Source organism: Silene latifolia, chromosome Y, assembly GCF_048544455.1.
Source record: "Silene latifolia isolate original U9 population chromosome Y, ASM4854445v1, whole genome shotgun sequence".
NCBI classification, from domain to species: Eukaryota; Viridiplantae; Streptophyta; class Magnoliopsida; order Caryophyllales; family Caryophyllaceae; genus Silene; species Silene latifolia.
In genome coordinates this window covers 216,875,479-216,900,777 of record NC_133538.1, presented here as the reverse complement: position 1 = coordinate 216,900,777, position 25,299 = coordinate 216,875,479, and the positions used below count along the sequence as shown (strand labels likewise).

Sequence of the window (25,299 nt, the reverse complement as noted above, 5' to 3'; positions counted from 1 at the left end):
CAGTAGATAATATATGTGAAATCATATCCAAATATCACTGAAAAATTCAAAGTTTAGCTATTTTTCGTCCAAAAATGACATTTTTAATCATCAAAATCACATTTTTATGCCATTTATATATAAGATGAACAATAAAATCCATAAATCAACCCATACGACCGAAAATACATTTAGGGCCGGAAACTTTTAACATGCAAAATTATTTCGTGGTTTATCTTCATAAATCCTAAATAACAAGTTTTACTTGTTAACTAATTAACTCGGAAAAACAAACCCGATTTTGCATGCAACATCCTTGTGCTCTGATACCACTTGTTAGAACACATATTTTAAATATCACATATTTTGGTTTAAAGTTTTAATTATAAAAACTTAAGGATCTTATACATGCATAACTAGAATAAGAGTAAGGAGAAATTGGTTTCATACCATATGAATAATTCGGCCAAATATGGGCACAAAAGTGGTCTCCTTCCACTACTTGTTCTTGAGCTAATAACACAATGGATAATCCTCCAAGTATTCAAAGTAGAATACCTCCAATAAGTTGCACCCAAGACTATCCCATAATACCCATATAATTATTAACTAGATAATTATATAAGTTACCTTAAAAATTCTAATATACATATTACTAACACTAGTAATCACTTATATTGGTTTTGAACAAGATACATAAAACTAATTTTATGTGTAATATAACTTCTTAAATTACTAACTTATTATTCTCATCTCGCGTGTTTCGCAAACACCAATTTATTTTAATAATATAACTTCTTAAATTACTAAATAAAATCTTATTTAATCACATCTTAATAAGATAACATTTTCTCACTTGTAATTATAACTTGTTCAATTTTAAGGAATTAATTAATCTGCATCGACATACAATTAATTAATGTTTTTCAATTAAGGGAATCGTCCTTTAGGTGTGACCTCAAGGATCAACTGACCACCACCGCCAGACGACAGTAATGTCAAACTCTAGTTAGCCAATCATTACCGATTTATGTTGGTCAGTTGACTATATAATTGAATTATCCCTTGCGTATTCTTATTATGAGATTTAATTATGTCATTGACAATGTGATCGCATTATTGTCATGGACACTTACTCCAACAATAATGAGCAACCAATAAATGAGCACAAAAGTGCCCCCTTATATGGGTACCATACGGCACACCCACATAACAAGTGGAGGTTTTGCTCTTATTTTAATCTTGCATGTAAAATGTTTGAGTGTAAGAGTAAGAATCGTCATTATGGTGTAAGAATCCAATGTCATATGCACATGACTTTGGATGGAAAATTGGACAAAGAAAAGAGTATAATAATACTCTCTAAAACCGGTGGCCATGTACCATTTTGTCCAATTTTTGATTTTGAACATTTGTCCCACAAATGCTTATAAATCATGTGATCAATTATCTTATATAATTAATTATTAATATAATCATATAAAAATTAAATATTATAATTAATCTAATAATATACACCCAACACTTAAGTAGTATACTACCAGTAGATTAATATATAACGCGTTCTATAATTACTAGTTAGTTAAATTTACAACTCCTTGTAAATATAAATAACTTATAACCTCTACCTCAAAATATTTATAAAACCTCAACTAATTTAGTAACTTAACATTTAATTACTAAATTAAATCTTATTTAATCATATTACAATAAGATATACAATTCAACTCACATAAATAAGGGATTAAATAATCTATATCAAATACAATTAATTAATTATCTATTTGGGCTTCATCCTTTAAGTGTGACCTTAAGGGATCAACTGATCACCACCGTCAAACGACAGTAATGTCAAACTCTAGTTAGCCAACATTACCGATTAATGTTGATCAGTTGGTTTTTACCTCATTTTTACACGCATTTCTGTACTATTTACGTGGCATCTAGCTACAAATACCCCCGAATAGTCTACTTTGGTTTGTTTTGTGTAAATTGCAGGAATAAACCAAAGAGGAGATAAATCGACCCTAAACTCGTCCCATTTCCATGCATTTATGGAGAACAAGGAGCCGGAGCTTGGAATCTATCACTTTGAAGATGCGTGAGCTGGTTTCGGATGGTGTCATAGCATCTAACGTGCCAAAATAGCTCGATCGACTACTTTTCTAGTCAATCGAATGCTTTATATAATGAAGGTTACTCGATCGAGCAGTCCCAGTATCCAATCGAGTAGGCAATACAAGGAGTTACTCGATCGAGTGGTTTATTTTCACTCGATCGAAGGGTTTGTCTCTTAGTTGCTCGATTGAGTGATTTATTTCCACTCGATCGAGTGGTTTGGCCTGTAATAGAGTTTTTCCGCCTAATTTCGTATGGGCTTTTGTAATTAGGCTATGGATTAGGTTTTAGGGGGAGATTTTAGTATGCTACTAAATACAGTAGACTGCGTAACTCTTCCTCATTCATTTTTATTCACTTCTACTTTATCTTTTTTCTACTGCTTCTTCTACTCCTTTCTACTTGGATTCGGATTTGTAATTGGTATTATTTCTCCTTTTTATTCCTTAATCGCAATTATTATTTTGTTTCTACCTTTCTCCCATTGCTTTATTACTGTTTACTCGATTCTCCATTTCTGTTATTAATATGTTTAATTCCTATTATCTATATGTTATTGTTGTTGATTCGATTGTAATGTGTAGCGAATTTCCCTTTGCTAAGACTAGGGAATCCATAATTATGAAGGAATAGTAATTGCCATATTAGGTCTTGTGCTTGTGTGGTCTATGTTGTTAATCGTTGCATTTAACTGTTTCTATCTAATTGAGTCGATGCAATTAGTCATTTTATCGTAGTAAACCTTGACCTAGACCGGAAGGTTGGAAAGGGCGAGACTCGTAGCGAACATTAGAGCACTATAGTGAGAGCGGAAGCTAAGCTATTTGTGCTTTAGGGCGAATTGAGATCGTAAGAAGATATTCACTGCTCCTCTGACCATACTTGCATTGACCTGAGACCTAGATTGCTTGACTGAATGATCATGGTGAACCGACTGTCTTAGTTGCTTTCCCTTTATCTTTTTTTTTTCTGCCTTTTTCTCTTTCTCATTCTCATTAGTTTAGAACAACAACCCAATTAAAACCCCTATTTTGGTTACCGTGATGAACTTAGACAAAGCCGACATTTTCCCATCTCTCTGTGGAGATCGACCCGACTTCCCTAGCTATATTAGTTAGAGCCAGTTGGTTATTTTTGATAGGTATACGACTTCTTACTCAAATTGTATACACTTGTACACCTATCGTGCTTTCCCTACACTCATACTATGTTTATTTGGTTTTCTTAAACTTTTGATTGTTACATTCACTCCCCCTAAAAGAGAACTTCATCCTTAATTTCAACGCTTGAGAACATGGATATACTCATGAACTACCTACGCAGCATATGACAAGGAACGGAATAATAAACATCACCTAATAAATTTTGTATCCTAACGGAACTCAATTGCCATCCTTATACCACATATATACCATGTTGAATGTAACGGAACATCACACATGTATTGTCTATCTTCTCTTCATGCACGTATTTTTGTCTATAAGGGTTATAACACTCATTTATGTATCAACCAGCCATCATGAAATTCATGTGTTGCACTTGTTATAATTCACTAAATTAGCACGTGTCATATACGATTATTACATGTTTTTGTCGTCTATTTAGTCATGCTATGTCGCTATAGATCATTTAAACACATTTTAATGTTCAAACTCCAAGTAAAAGTGGTATGCTAAGTATCATTTCCAAATGTAAAAAATTCACGGAAATTAATTATGCAAGTGTTACTAGGCCTACTAGACTAGTAGAAGGCCATTATGGTCACTAAACAAGGTTATGCACTTGATAATTAGTCCAATTTATGCAAAACGGGGTAAAACAGGTCCACTCGGTCGAGTGGTCAAGTCCACTTGGTCGATTGCCAGGCACTCGCTCGAGTGCCCGAGCTTAGTCGATCGAGTGTCCGAGCTTACTCGATCGAGTGTCGTGTAGCCGACACTCATTCTAGTGAAGTGAGTATTTGGCCGAGCGTCGCCTGTGTAAGGCGTCTTTGGCCCCCAATGGCCTCTAAAGTACCTTCTCTTTTACACACACAAGCAAGTAAGTCTCAATGGTGGTTACCACACCATCATATTGCCAATGGTATAAGGAGTTTTGGCCTTATGACCAAGGTTTCAACATCCAAAATAAATAGTTCACGTGTTTAAACCGACACAAATACGACTCATAATCATAATACTACGCAGTGACTCCCTTCTCTTGTTGAGGCTCTTCACTCATGGGTTCCAAGCCGCCTTGTTCTTCATCACTCCTCCTTCTCTTACGACTTAAATCCCCTTCACCTCCTTCATCCTCTTCTTCCTCATTTCCGCCCTTATCCTCCACAAGTACTTCCTTCTCAAGACCACCATCATGTTCCATAAGCTCCACCGCTACCCCGGACGTACCCTCACCGCTTCCGTCTCCTTCGAAGGCATTGACAAAGAAGTAACCCATAGCATAGGGAGGTCCAGTCCGAGGGCCAAGCAAGTGTCCCACACCATGGGGAATCGTAGTCTTCCAATCTGATGGTTGGATCCCATAAGCCTTCAAGACACCTGAGGTGTCCCCATCCGCGGACCAATAGCTATGACGCTGTGCGGGTCGCACACCTTGGTTATAGGCCATTTCATGCAAGCCTCGCATCACGAGGTTGGTGTTCACTCTTCAGATAAGGTCCAACAATTTGTAGTTCTGGTTATAAGTTGCTGGAGGTTGGGCATATCCCTCGGTGTAAGGTGGTGGTGGCATCGGGGAAGACATACGTATGGTCGATGTTGTAGGAGATCGCACAACAAGGGCATGCGGCAGAGAAGGTGGTGGAGGCGGGGCCCGTTCCATGGTCTCATCTTCAACTGAAAATGCAAGGCCACTAGGGATGTTGTAACGATGGCCCCGAGGGTGAGGTGGTCCAACCATCTCCAAAGGTGAGATCTCGGGTAACTCCCCACCGGCGGGAAGTTTCATATACCACTCCCCGTCCACCTTCCACGAATAAGTATCCTCCTCCTTCCCATCCTCAATCCAAGACTTACCTTTCAACCAATCAATATCAAAGTATACCACTTTTGCGGACATAGGCACATCCACCTCCCTTGGTTCATAGTCCAATAATTCTCTTGCCAACCTAGTTATCAAGGCTCCACAATCTAAGGAACACTTTTCCGATTCACTCATTCTTTTAAGAGCTACGCATACCATATACACGAAATTGAAATAAAAACGCTTTCTCCGGTAAGGGTTAAGGTTAGAACTCAATATTAGTACTTCCATAGAGTTGAGCTCGCTTAAGTTTTTCCTGCCATAAAGCAGGTTGGTCAAGGTGCTCAAGAAGATCTTTTGGACGGGGTTTTCAACGTCACTTATTTTTATGGTATTCACTTGGACACCACGGCGACTCGTGAAATAGGGAAAGTAATCCATAGCCTTCATGTTTTTCTCAACTTTGTCGTAGTTACCCTTTACTATTCTTCCCACAACCAATTTGTCGGCGAATGCATAACTAGTCAAATTAAAAGAGGTGTTTTTGAGCCTAAAGCTCACGGCATGGCTTTCCTCGTCATTGTTAAAGGAGCTTAAGAATTCAAGGGTGAGATTATGGTAGCTCACCTCCTCCATGTTGTACAATCCCTCCAACTCAAAGGCCGTGATTATATCATGCACTTCCATCTCAATCCCTAAGGCTCGCAAAGTATCCATCGCTACACATTTTCTCGGGGCCATACGCCTACCGGCAAAGACAAGGAAGGCTTCCATTTGGCCTTCTCTCTCAAACTTAATGATCGGGTACTCCGGAGTGGTGATGGCGGGCGATGTCACTGGTTTGGCACGGCCATTATTTCCGCGACCGGCTCTAGTACTCCTTGATATGCTATAAGACGGAATCACACAACAAGATATGGAATGGCAGAGGTAAGAATCAAAACGATTCAAAAGTGAATAGCGGTTTTCCCCCAAGGATTCAAATTGATAACCAACACTTGGAAGGAAATTAACATGACACTTTTAACTTTTCACCTAAATTAAGATTACCTAAATAAAAGTCTTTCCGGAAAAATGAAATCTTGATGTCGTTGTGACCCGTTCCAAATAATTAAAATGATAAAACATTTATTGACCTTGACACCATTACTTCAAGAATGAATATACGAATCAAATTTATTTAGCATACTTCTATATTTTCGCAAATTGGGAATTCTCAAAATGAATTTTCAACTCAAATCATTGAAACTCATTATTATCAAGAATGGAAGAACCGATAGACACTTTCTAGGGTGAATTTAAGCATGTAAAGAAAAATCCGGGTACATTTACTACCCATTTTTGAGATTTTTAACAGTCTTAAGACCGAATTTTTTTTCTCGATGTAAGGTCACACAAGACATCATGGTGAAGAGTTTAACACCCATATGAAATAATTAAACCGTGTTGAGCATGAAAACCGAATTTCGACATTTGTGTTACCATTTTTGAAAATATATACTCCTTTTTAGATGGGAGAAGTTTTGTTTTAAACCATCTCATAACAACACTCGCAAGACCCTAGTTTAATGAAATAATTAAACAATGTTTAAGATACCAATTCAAACCTTGGTCAAGTATACTATATTTTTCGAAAATTTGGGGTCCAATTTGAAGATAAAATTCTTGTTTTCAAGACATTCCACCATATTATTAACAACCGTAGTAGTCTTATAAGACAAATAAGCTATGTTTTACACATTAAAAATCAAAATTTGGGCATGACTTCTCTATATTTTGAAATTTTAAGACGAAATTTTAAGACGAAATCTTCACATATAAAACAAGATTCAACATTGATAACAAAGGTTAGGCCTTTGTTGTCTAATTAAACCTTACAACAATCACAAAAATCAAGTCATGAGTTACTAACATGAATTTCGAGTTCTTCAATAGTGGGCAATATTTCAACATAAAAATTTGATTTTTAACAATAATAATGATGTAGAAAGTCTATTATTATCATAAATTAGACCTAAACATGTAAACAATCCATGAAACTTGAGCAACTTGAAGTAAATCTAAAAAAAATATCAATTTGAGGAAGAACTAAAGAAAGATGAACAACTTTCATTATTGAATTAGGAGTGATTAGTTGGATAGGATGGAGTAAGAATCTTGAATGTAGGGACCAAAAGGATTGAAATGGAGTTTTTGGAATGTTTTTAGATGTTCAAATTAGGAGGAGTGAAAGAGGTAAGAAGAAGATAAGAATTGGTAAAAAGTACATATTACACGAGTGAGTCAACCCATCAGTCTCACTCGGTCGAGTACCGAGTGCACTGGGTCGAGTACGGCTTCACTCGGTCGAGTGATCGGGTTACTCGGTCGAGTTGATTTTCTCATAATTCTACCTCTTTCTAAAGTTGTCCACTAGGTCGAGTGACTGGTTCACTCGGTCGAGTTTCTGCTTACTCGATCGAATATGCAGTTGTACTCGCTTGAGTGACTCCCTTAGGTCTGAAGTTTTTGATCAAATTCGGATGATGGCATCCCTGCAACACAGAGAGGTTCGGGAGTCACCGGTGACTTGTCCCGAGTTAGTCCGTACGATGTCCTACTTGTCGTGTATGATATATCACCTTGAAACTAGTAGTTACCCTTTCAATTATTCAACACTAATCATATTCTATCTATAACACTAACAAGCACACAATTAATATGCAATGTGAATCCAAAGAGCGGGTTTATTATTCTCATCTAAACAGATGTTATTAATTCTCAAAACATGCTACATATCTTCATACAAGCATTCAACTTCCATACATATTCACATCATTTGATCAAGCATATCATACAAGAAAGCAAACTAAAATCACACACATGCAATAATGCAACATTCCACATAGCGTTCAGTCATACTCATAACCACCCACGTAGTGCCAACCGAGACAATAGGCACTAGTTTTGATATGAGGACGCCCACTCATCTAAAACCGATCTCCTATTGTACTCGTGTCGGGTTCATTTTATTAGACACACCAAGGTTCATCTTGGTTTCATTAGTTTAGGTTGAAAAATCATTGCTCTGATACCACTTTATAACACCCCCTTCTTGTCCGGCCAAGGCAATGAGAGGATGTTACCATCTCGGTTTCCCAAGGTGGTGAAATCAGAGTTGCAATTAAGAAACAATCTAAGTGAATAAAGTATTTAATGAATTACAAATGAATGAATGAATAACAAATGAAATGATACAACTCATGACTACTGTACTCTTCTAACAAAGCTATGCTCGACTCGAATGTCACCAAGGCTCGTGGCTCATACCGCCTCTCACGTGATACCAAACACAACTTATAAAAGAATGCTCCCCATATGATCGGAAATATCATATGGATCAACACAGGCTACACCGGAAATAGGTGAAAATTACACAGAGACACACTCCGTCAGTTTCAATAAATAAACATAAGACACGACACAATATATAAATATCCAACATGCTAAATAAACGCGTAACATAAGGTTATGAAACACCAAACTGGGACAGGGACACGCCCAGCCATACCCACAACTACACTGGTGCCGGGGACATGCCCATGACACCATACCTCACAAATAGATACCCGGAACACGTCCGTGGTACCGGGCTCGGAAGCCAACCAGATCCTCTGCCAGACCTCGTGCCTCAACTACATGAGTCCCTCCATACTCAAGTCCTTAATGTGCACATCCCTCTTGGAGTGGGAAGCTCCAAGAGGCGACTCAAGCGTAAGACAATCTCCCAACCGTCTTATGTCTCCTCAACAAAAACACATCCTCAACCTGTACGACAATCACCAATACATAATACATAACCCAACATACCATAGTCATCTCCATAACGTTGCAATTACCCACTAAACATGTTATAATGCAAATACCCTAATCATGTGAGACTAATTACAACATAAACAACAACATAAAAAAATACCACATTATTGAAACCGAGTAGGATTATCCTACCTTTTAGCAATATTCATAAGCTACTCGAATCCGACCTGATTCCGTCTCATGAAACCGTCTCATCCTAAACAATTCACATAATACCATCACAATACATCCTACATTATTATACAATATAAACCCTTATTATCACCCACTAATTACTCATATTACCCATACTAATAACTAACTAATTATCCATAGCAAAACCCCTAAAAGTTAGGGTTAAAATAAGACAAAAGGGAAAGGTGGAAATCGACTTACCATGGTAGATCGGGGATTAGGTAAAGGTTTCATCTTCAAATCAAAACTTGAAGGTCATAGGAGAAGCTTGGAAATCATTCTATAGAGAGGGGAGAGTGTTTAGGGTGAAGGAGAATAAGAATGAAAGAGATATGAGGTTTGGATAAGATAGAATCCCGAAATAGGCTTTATCGGGTGCTGCACTATGCTACTCGACCGAGTGCCACTCACTCGGTTGAGTATTCGCCTTACTCGACCCAGTGCCAGCCACTAGATCCACTAGGAGCTATACTCGTTCCGCTGGGAGTCTTACATGGTCTAGTATAGGTTCTCCTTGGTCTAGTATACGGTCATCCTTTACATCTGGTGGCCTCACCAGGTCTTAGGGTCCACTCCCACATCCCAAGGTCTGTTGTGGGTCCGAAAGTATCCGGGTATTACATGTTTTGTTGTAATTAATCCATTAACTATAATATCCCTAATAAAATGACAATCCACTTCAATATGCTTAGTTCGTTCATGAAATATCGGATTTTGAGCAATATGAAGAGCGGTTGCATTATCACAATATCGTTATGCAGCCTGCGGATGAAAGACACCTAAATTCTCGAGTAAACTCTTAAACCATTTTAACTCACACTTAACAAGAGCCATAACACGATATTCAGTCTCCGTAGTGGAGCGAGATACAATTGGTTGTTTCTTGGACTTCCAGGATATAGACAAGTTCCCAAGAAAAACAATCTAACCACTCAAGGAACGACGTGTAGTAGGACAAGCCGCATAGTCTGAATCGCTCCAACCCGTTAAAGTAAGATCACAGGAAGCAGAAAGGAAAATCCCTTATCCCAGTGAACTTTCAAATAATGAACAATTCGCAACATGGCATGCCAATGATCAATGCGAGGCATGTGCATGAATTGCGACAACACATGAACAACGTTTATCAAATTGGGACGAGTGTTAACCAAGTAGAGTAGACGCCCATTGAGACTGACGATATTTTTCTGGGTCATCCATAAGAGCATTAGAATTCTTCCCCAAAGTGTGGTTTTGCTCAATAGGCGTGACAAAGGGCTTGATTCCGAGATGCCCAACTTCACTTATCACGTCCAAGGCATACTTTCTTTGGCAAAAAACAATACCCTCTGTATTTTGTGCAACTTCAAAACCGAGAAAATACTTCAGAGCTCCCAAGTCCTTTATCTGAAAACAAAGCACAAATATTTCTTAAAAGATGTCAAGGCCGAATCATTGTTAGCCGAGACAATCAAATCATCCACGTAAACGAGGATATTAAGCTGATTTTCACCATTAAAATAAGTAAACAAAGAATAGTCAGAGTGAGACTGAACAAACCCGTATTCGGTCAAGGCACAAACTAGAATAGCAAACCAACATCGAGGAGCTTGCTTAAGCCCATATAACGACTTACATAGTATACAAATATGACCTGGAGTTGTAGGAGTGAAACCCCGAGGCAACCGCATATAGACTTCTTCATCCAAATCTCCATGAAGGAACGCAATGTCAACATCAACTGATGTAGCGTCTAATTTTTATAGGCAACTACAGCTAAGAAGGTTCGTACAGTAGTCATCTTAACCACCGGAGCGAAGGTCTCATCATACTTAATTCCTTCGGTTTGATGAACACCACTTACCATAAGACGAGCTTTAAGCCTCTCAATAGAAGAATCATAATTATATTTTATTCGGTGCACCCACTTATTACCAAGTGCTTTCCTACCTGGTGGTAGCGGTTCCATTGTCTATGTGCCATTTTCTTCTAATACACGCATTTCAGTATCCATGGCGTCACGCCATCCTTCAATTTTAACCGCTTCCTAAAGACACTTTTGGCTCTGTATGTGTACTAATAGCTCCCAAAAATTATCGATGTGAATTAGAAAACTTATTACAAATAACATAACGCACTAGGGGATATGGCGTACCTAAGAGCGATGAAGACACTATGATTTTTGAAACATCAGATGGACTACTACCAAGAACTCTAGACTTCACAACATAATCATTCATCCATATCAAAGAAAAACGAGCATGATTGCCTCGACCAAGATCCTCATCGTGAGTTGCACCATCATTACTATCCACGCCATTTTCATCTATAGAAACAGAAGGTGTGTTCACGTCCCCCACAACATGTTCATGAGTATTAATATTTGTCTCAATGTTTGTCTCTGTATTAATATTGGTCTCAGGGGCACAAAAATCCAATACACCTTGCTCTTGCTCATCATCCAAACAGGTCCAATGATAATAGTTGGGTGTACCTCCTCTCACGTCCTCATGTGTTGGCTCTTGTGAAATATCAACACACGCGGTTTCAAGGAAAGGGAACACACTTTCGTAAAATCGAACATCTCGAGAAACAAAATACACGTTGCTATCAAGATCATAAAGATACCAACCCTTCTTCCTAAATGGATAACCAACAAACACAGAATTACGACTCCTACTAGCGATCTTGTCTCTTTCAACCTTTTTATTATATGCAACGCATAATGACCCAAATACTCGAAGGTTTGTGTATGTTGGGGGCGTCCCAAATAACATTTCATATGGCGTCTTGCCTTTCAGTAAAGAAGAAGGTGTACTGCCGTAAGAATGCACTCACCCACAAACCGAATAGGTAACCCGACTTGAAACCGTAAGGCCTGGGCTACATTTAAGATGTGACGATGTTTTCTTTCAACACGACCATTTAGTTGAGGTGTCCTGACACATGATGTTTGAAAAAAAATTCCTTTGGAACGAAACTTAGGTTGGAGGCAATTAAATTCCGGTCCTTTATCACTTCGAACCAATTTATTTTTAACGGAAAATTGAGTGTTAATCATAACAATAAAATCCATAAAATATTTAAACACTTTTTTTTATTATGTAGTTAATAAATACAAATGGCGTGCGAGAAATCATCCACAATTGTCAAAAAAATTGCCCAAGAAGCCGAAGGATCATAAGGTCTCCACAAATCGCAATGAACAAATTCAAATTTCTTACGGATAGAATTATCATTATTTTGAAAACTAGTTTGCTTAGCTGAATGACAAACTTCACACGACACTGACAAGCTTTTTTTTTTAGGAATTCACTAGTACAATTAACGCAGTTGGCATCGGTTGTAAACAGTGATTGGCATCTGTTCCCAACCGATGCCAATCCAGGTGATGTAATGACCTTTTTCTCAATTGACATCGATTATGAACCGATACAAATTTACACATATTGGCATCGGTTGACAACCGAGGCCAATGTCCACATACTAGCATCGGTTTATTTCACTTAGCATCGGTTAGAAACCGATGCCAATCTACACATATTGGCATCAGTTGTACACATAAAACCGATCCCAATTGAAACATTTTGGATTCAGTTGTAAATGGAAACCATTTTTTCTTTTTTCGTGCCCAAAAAATAAATTATACGGCCTGCATTTTATTATCATAAAAGGTTAGAAAATTTGGCAGCAACTCTCTATAAATTGAACAACCCAAATTTAATAACAACGTGCAAAATCAAGTTCGATACCAACAAATCCAAATCCAATACAACTGTTCAACAAATTGTATCCAGCAACACAATCACATACATCAAAACCCTTAACTATTTAAGTATCTAAATCAACTTTTCACTACTTCATATATATATATATATATATATATATATATATATATATATATATATATATTTATATATATATATATTTATATATATATTTATATATATATATTTATATATTTATATATTTTTAAATATAGACCTCGAAGCTCCCGGACCTCTTTCATTTCTTCAAGTGTATTAATTGTTGTACCTGAAATACAGTATAAACAAGAACAAAGTAATGATTAACTAAATTAAAAATTAGAACAACTTAGAAAGAGAAATAAACTCTAACTTAGAACAATATAGAATCAGGAATGACATTGAAGTACCTTCTCCAATTTGTCTTCTGAGATTGAATGTCGTACCGTGATGTCCCACATCCATTTTACGCACTACTTAAATAAGCACAAACTGAGCACCAAAGTGATCCTCAAGCATTAACATTGTCAATTCATTGAAATTAATCAAAATTGAGGAAAAGCAGAGGCAGAAAATTTCAACAGACCCAAAATTAAAAATTTGAAGATAAGATTGCCTTGCCCTAACATTTAATCTCAACATCGTCCTCGATGTCAAAAATAGACACCAAAGAATTAAACTTCAAAGAGTATAAAATAAATAAGAGGGTAGAGGAACTTAGCGGATTAAAATGTCGGGCATGGAGCAGTATTCGCTGTAATTAAAAATAGCATTGTTCGACTTCTGAGTTCTGACCATAACTTTCATAAGGCCGCAACATATCAACTTTAACTAAATTCTTCATAGGAGACTTCGAATGCTCCATGCCCGACATTTCCTCGCTACAGCAAACTCTTACACAATTAAACTCGCTTTTACTTGCAGCTGCTGGTATATAAGTGAGATTCACCACAGTTTCAGTGACGTATTAAATCCAGAGCTTAGTCATGTCGGAACTACTATCTGCGAGTGAAACTAAATTCAATTAGTAGTATCTGTTCGAAATAATTGCCTTATAAATAATCCCAACACAATGCACCAGTAATGTGAACTAATAATATAAGGACAAAGTAGCAGCAACCATTTTGCCAATAAAATTCCAAGATATTTATTTTCCAATACTAAGAAAAACAGTCACTCCACCACACTTAGTCTTAAGTCTCAATATTAATACATGATGCAATTTCAAATAGGGGGTGTAAATAAAAGAGGAAGGAATCAGACAGCTGGGTTTTTCTCATATACTGATAGTGGGCAATAATTGGCATCAAACAAAAATAAGAATTAAGTAGTTAGCTAGGCTACTTGTTCCCTAAACAAAATCATCACTCGACTCAATGTTACCCATGGACTCACTGCCAATGTTCCGGTCAAATTTTACCAACCATGCGCTTGTTACCATTTCAACATCAGAAAACATATATTCAACCTGCAGCTACAGCTAGGGGGTTAAGAGTCAATATATCATCATTTAAATCAACCTAACTTTAAAATTTGCAGTACTGCCGGTCTAAACATGAATCAAATACTGAGTATTTATGGAACCTTGATGAACTTCACCCTGAAAAGTGTCATTAAGAAAATACTCTCAAATCTTCCCCATCATGGACTAATAATTAAAACAAACGGTTAAATTTAGACTTAGCCATTACATTAACACAAGTGTGCAGCTTCATGACCACAGAAAGCATTTTAGCCTGAATTACCATACTTTTTTTTTTTGTAAAAAATCATTACGATTTTAATTCATATCACAAAGATCAGAACCGGCTACATTACCAAACACATCTGGCAAATCATTCGTCCAAAAACGCCTACCAATAAACCACGGGCTAGCATGCGCTAACTTATTTAGATTCCTACTAATACGCTTAAAAACAATTCACTTCTTCCGCTTCTTTTCGTCATCAAGTCTTCGACGACCCCAAGGCAATCACTCTCGATGATTACTTTCCTCGACCCCATCCTTCTGGCTTCCTTTAACTCCACCAATATCGCCTCAGCTTCAGCCATAGCCACATCGGTACTAACATCACGTTGCACCACCACCGCCCATTCTATCACACTATCCGAGTTGCGGCTCACCGCTCCCAAACCCTCACTTGTACCCTCCATAATCCCCGCATCCGTGTTCACCTTTGATACCCCTTGTCAATAAATGTTTTGGAGCCAGCGGCCAAGAGCCATTTGGCTGAAAGATGGGGATCGTAACACTAAATATTTTCATAGAAAGCTTGTCAAAGAAAGAAAAAGAATCATATTTCACATATTATGAACAGTCAAGGCACGATTTGTGAGGGTGTGAGTATGGTGAAGATGGCTGTGGTGAGTTTTTCACTTTGCTTTTTGCGTCTTCAAGGTCGGAGCAGTTCGATGAGCTCTTGGATGGTGTGAGAGGCCGAGTGACGGATGAAATGAACGAGTACTTTGGGGTGGAGCACATGGGAGATGAAGTTGTTGAGGCACTAAACCAGATGCATCCTTTGAAGGCTCCGGGCCTGGATGGTATGAAAGCGTTTTTTTACGAGACCTACTGGCATATTGTTGGTCCTTCTATCACAAGAACGGTCTTGACTATATTGAATGGTGGTGAGTTCCCTAATTCTCTTAATAGAACTCATATAGATTTGATTCCAAAGAAGAAACCCCGTATAAATTTGCGGATTTTCGTCCTATTAGCTGGTGTAATGTGTTATATAAACTTATTTCTAAATTATTGGCCAATCGACTTAAGATGTTTCTCGGGAATCTTGTGTCAAAAAATCAGAGTGCTTTTACACCAGGAAAACTGATCTGAGATAATATTTTGATTGCTTTTGAGATGTTTCATTATATGAAAAATTCAAGGAGTGGTGGTGGGCATATGGCACTAAAATTGGATATGGCGAAGGCTGATGATCGGGTTAAGTAGGTGTATTTGCTGTAACACCCCCATTTGTTTAGGAGCCTTTAGTAAGACATTCCCAGATAAATAAAGGTGTTACCAGCTCAGTTGGCTGAGGTAGTAAGTATAAAAGACAAACAATTACCGAAGTACTTTAAGACGATATAATTAAAGTGCATCAAACGGTTTTATTGCAAAAGTTCAAGCGAGATAAATAAATAATAAAAATATGTTTTAATACAACTACAACGGAAATAATATAAATAGTATCTGAATAATTTAAGTGATCTCTAAACTCTGACGAAGGTCAACGTCCCAAGCTCCCTCCAAGCATCCAGCACATCACAAAAGCTAACCTGAAATCAATTTGCTCCCCAATATTCGGTTCATCACAGGTGTTCACGAATACACGATCAACCACGAGGTTGCGTAGGATAACTAAACAACAATAAATGATACGATAATCTGCAATAAAATATAACCAAAGAACTCAAGCCAAGAGATCGTCACACACGACATAATCGTGTGCCATAACCGTGTGCCACAACCGACACCACAACCCTACATCGTCACATCACTAGTACTGCTCAGGTCCACGGCCATCCCACGCCACCGTGCCTGGCCGACCAAAACTGCGCAGGTCCACGACACTTCTACATCCCCGTGCCTAGCCGACCAAATAATCTCAATTGCAATGCAAATCCTCTTTCAAAATATCAATAAACAACAGAGAACCAACCAAACAGTGATAATAATATGATTATAATATGCTCAAGACAACAATTATAAGAATAGGCTCATGATGGTATAATTATCACATGACTATGCAACAACAATTTATCTCATGCCAAGAATACAATGATAATTCATCTTATAAGAAATCACCAATTCACCAATTTAACAAAGTTGAGTAGTTAACCTACCTTTAGCAAATCTTCACCAATTCAATCAATTAAATTAAAAAACTTCTTCCACAAATCCACCACCTAATCAACAATTAAATTATATATAATTATAAACTATTTTTATTGATGAATTTAAGATGTAAACTACCCAAAATAATCTCGTAAAAAACGTCTCAAACGCAACCCCACACACGCCTTGAGCCGACGGTGGTCAACCCGTCGGTCAACAGTCCCCACAGTCACTGTCCCGGTCAACGGTCATGGGTAAGGGTGCGGGACTTTGGGTCAAACGCAAACAATTGATGTGAAGCGATAAAATAACTTCCACAATTATTTAGTGCGAGATGAAAACTTTGTCTTAAAATTGTCTCACAAAAATTGTTCTTCCTCACAAGTTTTATGTTGAGTTTTTGATGTGGAATAAATATGATGGTGAGGCATGAGTTAGGTATATATATAAATTGGTAGGTGGATGTGGAAAGTTCTAGGAAATTGCTTAAATTATTAAGCTAATCAAAATATCTAGGTAGTATAGATAACACCTAAACCACATACTACCTTCCCCCTTCACTCGGTCCAACAGTGGTCAACCCACACGGTCAAACCGTGGTCTTTTGTACATGGTTTTATTTTTTTTGTTTTCTTTTCTTTTTACGACAACAATTAATATTTATTCACATCTTATAAATTATAATTTTTTTTTTAAAATGCGGAGTATTACAGTCTTCCCTCCTTAAAAAGAACTTCGTCCCGAAGTTCACCACACCTCACTACCTAACTAAACAATTAAATGATAAACGACATATACTTTAGCTGAATTATTATCATTTACGAAAAGGTTACGTCTTCGTAACCAACATACGTTAAGCAAATAAATGGGGATACTTCTCTTTTATCTCAGCTTCAGCTTCCCAAGTAGCTTCTTCTACATTATGATTAGACCAAAGAACTTTTACCAACGCAATCTTGCTATTTCTAGTCTTCCTCACTTTTTTGTCCAAAATCTCCTTAGGCACCTCCATATAAGATAAATTCTTATCCATCTCAACTGTCTTGGCTCCTAACATATGAGTAGGATCACTCACATATTTCCTCAACTGTGAAACATGAATACATTATGAACTCTTGCCAAAGCTGGTGAGTGCAAGACGATATACCACTTCACCTACTCTGTCTAAAATCTTATAAGGCCCAATATATTTCTGACTCAGTTTCCTTCTCTTGCCGAAACGCATTACACCCTTCACTGGTGAAACTTTCAATAATACTTTGTCTCCTACAGCAACCTCAATATAACTTCTCCTCAAATCAGTATAACTCTTATGTCGATCTTGTGCAGCTCTCTTCTTCTGTCTGATCACATGTACCTGCTCGACCATCTGCTGAATCAACTCCGGCCCCAGTGTCACGGCATTAGTGACATCATCCCAATAAACTGGACTTCTACACATCCTTTCATACAAAGCTTCAAAAGGTGCCATACCAATACTAGCATGAGAACTGTTATTTTAAGAAAACTCTATCAAGTCTAACCTCTCCTCCCAGAATCCTCCAAATTCCAAGACACACGCCCTCAACATCTCCTCTAAAGTCTGAATAGTCCTCTCTATCTGCCTGTCTGTCGCTGGATGAAAAGCAGTGCTCATAATCAAAGTTGTACCCATGCACTTTTGGAGCTCTTGCCAGAACTTAGAAATAAACCTCGATTCACGATCATAAACTATATCATTTAGAATTCCGTGCAACTTCAAAATATTTCTCACATAAGCTTTAGCCAACTCTGCCTTACTCCCAATATCTTTCATAGGAATAAAGTGTACCGTCTTAGTCATACGATCTACTATCACCCAAATCATATTATTGCCCATCTGAGTCCGAGGCAATCCAACAATAAAATCCATAGAAATGCTCTCCCACTTTCATTCAGGTACATCTAAAGACTGTACTTTACCATGTTGTCTCTTATGCTCACTTTTCACCCTCTGACAAGTTAGACACTTTGAGACAAATTCAGAAACCTCCTTCTTCATCCCAGGCCACCAGAAAGTTTTCTTCAAATATTTATATAATTTATCTCCTCCAGGATGCACAAAATATGGTGTAGAATGTGCTTCAGTCAAAATCTTTCTCTTCAGTTCCTCATCATCAGGTACACACCATCTCCCATCTCCCATCGAACCTCAACCCGTCATCTTCCCCAACGGCAAAGCATGAAACCATGCCACCCTCCACGACCGTCCGCCACTTTTCGGTCCTCGGGTCCTCTTTTTGCTTTTTTTTTAATTTCGGCATATAATTCTGGCTCAATTGTTAAATCCCCAAATTTATCCCATTCTCTTATCACACTTATTCCCATTTTCTCTAACTCGCCTTGCAACTTAACACGCGACATAGCTGAACATAAAGCATGAATATACTTCCTAATAAAAGCATCCACCACCACATTATCCTTCCCTTCATGGTAAACTATCTCCATATCATAATCTCCAATCAACTCTATCCATATCCTCTGCCTCATATTAAGCTCTTTTTGAGTATAAATATACTTAAGCTTTTATGATCCGAAAATACCATGAAAGTAGCTCCTTATAAATAATAATTCCACAATTTAAGAGCAAAAACGACCGCCCCTAGCTCCAGATCATCCGTCGGATAGTTTTCTTCATATGGTTTCAATTGTCTCAAAGCATAAGCTATCACTCTCCCCCTTTTTATTAACACACATCCTAACCCATTCTTCGAAGCATCAGTATATACCTCGAAATTCTCACTCCCTTCAGGTAAAGCTAAGATAGGAGCTATGGTCAAGCGTTCCATTAAGGTTAGAAAAGCTGGCTCACAACGAGCATCCTACTTAAACATGTTCTCCTTCATCATCAAAGCAGTCAAAGGCTTACCTACCTTAAAGAAATCTTTCACACATCTCCCGTAGTAGCCAGCCAAGCCCAAAAAACTCCGTATGTCGGCCACGTTTTATGGCCTCCCAAGTTAGACACCACCTCAATTTTACCTTAATCAACTGACACTCTCTCCTTCGACACCACATGTCCCTAAAATGCTAACTTATCCAACCAAAACTCACATTTACTCAATATAGCATATAAGTCATTCTCCCTCAAGGTCTGCAACACAATTCTCAAATGCTTCTCATGCTCCTCTTTATTCTTGGAGTACACCAATATATCATCAATAAAGACGACAACAAACTGATCAATGTAAGGACTAAACACTCTGTTCATCAAATCCATAAATACTGCAGGTGCATTGGTCAATCCAAAAGGCATAACCACAAATTCATAATGTCCATACTGAAAGTTTCATAAACCCCTATTTGACTCTTCTAATAGTGTATAAATTAACTCATTAATTTAGTGATGCTAGAACTAGTTGCATGCATAACAAAATAATGAAATAAGAGAGAAAATCGAGTTTCCTTACATTGTAAATGGTTCGAAACTTTGGGCAGAAATAAGGACACCTTTCTTACTTGTTCTTGAGCTAAAAGATTATGGATGATCCTCCAAACCAAATTTCAAGTGTAGAGATTCTCCTCTTGTAGAACCCAAAACAAACCCTTAAAACTACAAATATAATTAACTAGATTATACTAGTAGTATTCCTTAAAATATATTCTATATAATTTATTACTACTTCTACTAATGTTTTTATGTAATATTAGAATGAAAAAATTTTTGTCTAAAACAATTTTTAGAGAGATGAGAGAATAATGTGAGACTGTTAATTTTGCATGAGAGAAAAATGGGAACATTTTTCTCATAATATAGAAGGGGAGCCGGGTGGGGAGGTGTCCCAAAGCCAATGCATGGCTTCCACTTTCTCTTTTTCTCTTCTCAAAATAATAGGTGTGTAACGCTAGTGATTTTAGTTATGATTGTTCATACAGACTATGAGATGTTGTAATGATGACATGGATCTTAGCATAGTCACATGTTAACTTAGCTTTGTAGACATACTTATGTCTATCTATGCAACTCCAAATAAATCTATATTTTGCACATATTTCACTTTGGTTCATAAGGCTCTTAGGTAAAAATTAAATTTAAATTAATTGATACAACCACTTCATAATCTTATTATAAGAAGAACATTTTCTTTTGGTCTCCTCACTAGTCTGAAGATTCACCTAAGAAAGCTTTCTTTTGGTCTCCTCACTTGTCATGAGTTTCACCTAAGAACACTTTCTTTTGGTCTCCTCACAAGTTCCTAACTAGTTTTATGTGTTGGAGCTTGTGTCCTCCACAAATTAGTGAGATAACATTTGTAAATCTCTTACAGGTTCACAAGGGTATACTTCGTATATTTAATCAGTTGATTAACGTTTACCTAATAACGGTTCGCTTCCTAGAGAGTTTGACGTTATTATCATACAGATGGCGGTGATCAACTGGTCCCTAAAGGTCACACCTATAGGACGTGTTTGAGAAATGTGGTTATAGAAATATAATTACATTGATGCCCAAAATGACTAAAAAGTTAGTGAATGTGTTGATGAGATAATTATTTAATGAAAATTAAATAATATTAAGTTGAGACGAATTAACTGTCAATTCGTAAAATAAATATAATAAGTTATATTTAAATGAAATATATATAAGGTTAGTTTGGACGAATTAATCTGTTAATTCGTAATTAAATATAATCAGTTGTATTTAATATCAACAAGTTGAATGTCTCATAGTGGTAATAGTGAGGGTACACAAGCCAAGAGGTCATGGGTTCGATCCTCACTAAATGGCAATTCAACACATATTATATATTTTTGGAAAGACCAAAAATAAGGAAATTTTTATTCCTTATTTCGGTCAACAGTGGCCGAAAATTAGCAGAGTCATATCTTTCCTAATTAATTTGGTATTTCGGTCCGTATAAAAGAGAGGTAGAGAATTATTTCTACCCTAATGCTTTTTCTGACCTAGCCTCTCTTTCTCATCACAAGAACACAAAGACAATTAAATTTACAGAAAATTTTAGATTGATTTCTAGCATAATCAAAGGGCATATCTTAGATCGTCTTGGGTGCAACCAATAGGCGAATACCTACTTTGGTATTGTTCTTAGGCCATATTTGCTAGGACCGGAGGTTAATTCTAAATCTTTTTACTTATGTTTATGTATTTTATTTTATGACCTTAGATCATCTTTATTAAATCGTTATAATCCTTCTAGTTTAAGGGAAGTATACAGATTTATTTCCCACAAGTGGTATCAGAGCACTAGGCCACGATTTTAATTTTGATAATTTTCATAAAATTGTATGTAAACTATAACCTAATTTTCGAGTAAATAAATTAGGGTTTCTTTTTTTTCGGTTAAAATTTTTTTTTTGGCCGAGACGTTTTTTATTTTCGGCCTGTTTTTTTTTTGTGTTTTGTTTTTCCTTTTGTTTGATGATTTATATCCAATTTCTTTTGTTCATATCATTGTTTTAATCGGTTAAAATTATCATATGAAGAATTGGTGAATTTTGATTTAATGCAGATTAAGTTAGAATAGATATAGTATCATCATGTCATTGATACAAGAACTTGTTTTTGCTATATAGTTTTAGCATATAAGATTAATCATGCTTGTTAATCCATTTGCTAAACCATGTTCTATTAGCAACTGTAAACTTTGTTCTTCATCAATTTTGTTTTAGGGCTTTATGCCGCAAAAGGAAAAAATTTTGACGGCTCAATTTTTGGTTGCCGTGAAAAAAAAATGATTTTAGGTTATTTTTTTACCGAATCTGAATAGGGAAGAAGGAAATTTTGTTTTTTTTGAAAAGAAAAATTATGGAAAGTTTTTTTTCTCTTTTCGTAATTGCCGATAAAAAATAAAAAGGATGGGGCTGTTATTTTTTTTTCAGCCGTGGCAGCTGTTAAAAAAAAAAAAAAAAAAATTTTGTTTATTTTTCAGCCGAACCAATTTTAATTGGTTTTTTTTTTTGGCCTATTAGTTAGTGTGAATCGGTTCACAATTTAAAGATACCGAGTTATTTTAAAGCGGTTTAAAATTTTGACGAATAGATTTCATATTACAAGTTTAATATGGATTGAAATGAAATTAATGTGATTAAATTGCGGAATTGTCACTTAATTTAATTTAAATAGGTGGTTTGGATAAATTAATCAACATAATTAATGTATTGCATTATGTATGTTTAATTTTTTTTAGTTGATGCTTTAAATTTTGTTGAATGAATCGAATGAATGAATTTTATTTACGTATTTAATTTTGCAATCGGTTGTAATTTGTAATACTTAGTGTGGCCTTAATCAATTATGTTTTCGTAATGAAGGAAACATAATTTTTATGTAATTATGAGATCTCGAATCTCCTTTATTTTAGTTTTGGGTTTTGAAATTAGAATGTAATTAATAGGTCAATTATGTAATTTTAATTATTGTAATTTCAAAGAAGACTAAAGATGAAGATTCAAGCTCACTCCCGCTACATGGATCAAGATGGAACATCAAGACAAGCTTCTCGGGTCCAAGGATGGATTCCAAACTTGTATTTATTGTTCATTTTGATAGGATAGGCCACACTAGGACTTTTACTGTTTTTTTACGTTTTTCATTTTATTGCTTTTCATTCACATGCTAGTAATTGCATCATATTCCGCCTAAAACCAAACCACCTACTACTAAAATGCATGAAAATTGACTCATATAGTTGTTTGTTAGTTTTCATGGACATGCAGATGTCACAGTCTATAAGCCATCACTTTAGTTTAAATCATTTTCGCATGCTAGATTTTAGTTCACTTAAAATGAATTAAAAATAGTGATGGGATCTTCCTCTAAAAACGGAAATTGAGATTAGTCTTTATAAGGGCAAACATCTATGAGTCCCTTCTTCGTCGGTAGGCCTAATATTACCCCTTCTACGTTGGGTAAGTAGTTGTGTTGACTTAGTTTACCTCAACATCATAGTCCGAAGAGTTTCTCGTGATTATGATGGACTAAAGATAGAATTTACAGAAATTTATCGACCAGGAATTCTAACGGTAGAATTAGCTAACAGGTTAGCTTATCAATTTACAGAGAATTGAGTCTTGGGGTCATTTATATAATTCTTGAGGGAGGTCAATTGTATAAATGTTTTTGAGTCTTCGCGTTATGACATTAGTTCATTAGACTTAAAATAAAAACGATGCATGCTTATTATTTTATTCTTCTTTCGCAGTGTAGAACACGCTTATTATCAATAATACTGTTACAACAAATGGCTGGAAATAACGCAATCCCAATGCCTAGTGCCACACTAGATCGTTCATCCTGGCTAAAAGTATTCATGGACCAAATGAATCAGTCCACGCGGCTGAAAAATGATGGGTCCAACTTTGCGGACTGGGAGGCGGCACTACGGAATGCTGCCATTGCTTGACGGTAAGCTCGGTATTTAATCGAGCCAATACCGGTCAACCTAGGCACAAATGCAGGAGCCAACGAGTCACTCGCTTATAGTGATTTCGTTATGGAAGCGGGTGCGATAGAGAACGTACTCATCTTTGCATTGGAAACCAATTTGCAGAGACGCTTCATTGCCCAAGGTGCAAACAAGATTTTCACCACGCTCACTAATGAGTTCTCAAAGGCACCGAGAATCATCACATATGAGCATACCTGTCGCTTCTTTGATGCGAAACTCCAGAAGGGCCAACCAGTTAGCCCACACATTCTTCACATGATTGAGAATGTCGAGAAACTGGAGTCACTGAATTGTAGAATCAGTGAGAGCATTGTCATTAACCGAATGCTTCATTCTCTTCACGATGGTTTTGCCCTTTTCAGGGCGAACTACTACATGAATGACTTGAAAAAGATTCCTCATGAGCTACACTCCCTTCTCGTACAGACCGAGAAGGATATGAAATTGAGTGGGAGCATGAAGCAGGATGGTCTCACGATTCACAACAAGAGTAAAGGTAAGGGCAAGGCTCATGGCGACCTAACTGTAGGTAAGCCAAAGTTTAAGAAGCCAGGAAACGGTAAGAGTGCGCCTGGTGAGACTAGTGGCTCACAGGGCAAGACAAAGAGAAAGGGCGGTGACATAGAGTGCCACCATTGCCACAAGACTGGACATTGGAGGAGGAACTGTCTCGTCTACCGTGAGGACATCAAGGCAGGCCGCGTCGTTTCTGTTGGTATGTCATCTTATATTCATATGATTGAGATTAACCATGCAAGTTTCGGAACTTGGGTACTAGATACTGTGTGTGGTTCTCATCTGTGTAATCATTTGGAGGGCCTAAAGAAAATCATACCTCTCGAAAAAGGTGATGTGGACCTGCGAGTCGGGAATGGAGCACGAGTAGCTGCTGCCTCGAAGGGAACATATGTAATCCAACTCCCTAGTGGTTTTGAGTTATCTTTAAATAATCACATTACTATGTACCCAGTTTATCTAAGAACATTATTTCTGTTTCCGTACTTGCTAAAGACGGTTTTACATTTTCAATAAAGGATAATAGTTGTATTTTCTCTTTTAATGAAATGATTTATGGCAAAGCAGTTTCCATGAATGAAATTTATATCTTAGATCAAACCACGGAAGTATTACACATGAATAATAAGAAATTAAAGGTTGGTGACAAAGATCAAACCTATCTATGGCATTGTCGAATGGGACACATAAATGAGAAACGCGTAAA

At 36.9% G+C, this 25,299-nt stretch overlaps 1 protein-coding gene across 1 annotated transcript; it reads right to left on the bottom strand.

The window, feature by feature from the left end:
* Window positions 1-10,230: 10,230 nt before the first annotated feature.
* Window positions 10,231-11,843, bottom strand: LOC141630074 (uncharacterized). The gene is made up of 3 exons (XM_074442953.1): window positions 11,222-11,843; window positions 10,557-10,819; window positions 10,231-10,473 (listed from the first exon to the last, which is right to left on the bottom strand). Exons 1-3 carry the CDS (start codon window positions 11,841-11,843, stop codon window positions 10,231-10,233), a joined length of 1,128 nt encoding a protein of 375 aa, XP_074299054.1.
* Between the last annotated feature and the right edge of the window lie 13,456 nt (window positions 11,844-25,299).

What these genes read in the sequence shown, in the direction of transcription:
- LOC141630074 (XM_074442953.1), bottom strand. Translation starts at nt 11,843, where the DNA reads ATGTTATTTGGGACGCCCCCAACATACACAAACCTTCGAGTATTTGGG. An exon ending in AGTGTCTTCATCGCTCTTAG is followed by an intron (nt 10,820 to 11,221) that starts GTACGCCATATC and finishes TATAAAAATTAG; the next exon opens with ACGCTACATCAGTTGATGTT. An exon ending in AAAATCAGCTTAATATCCTC is followed by an intron (nt 10,474 to 10,556) that starts GTTTACGTGGAT and finishes CTTTGTTTTCAG; the next exon opens with ATAAAGGACTTGGGAGCTCT.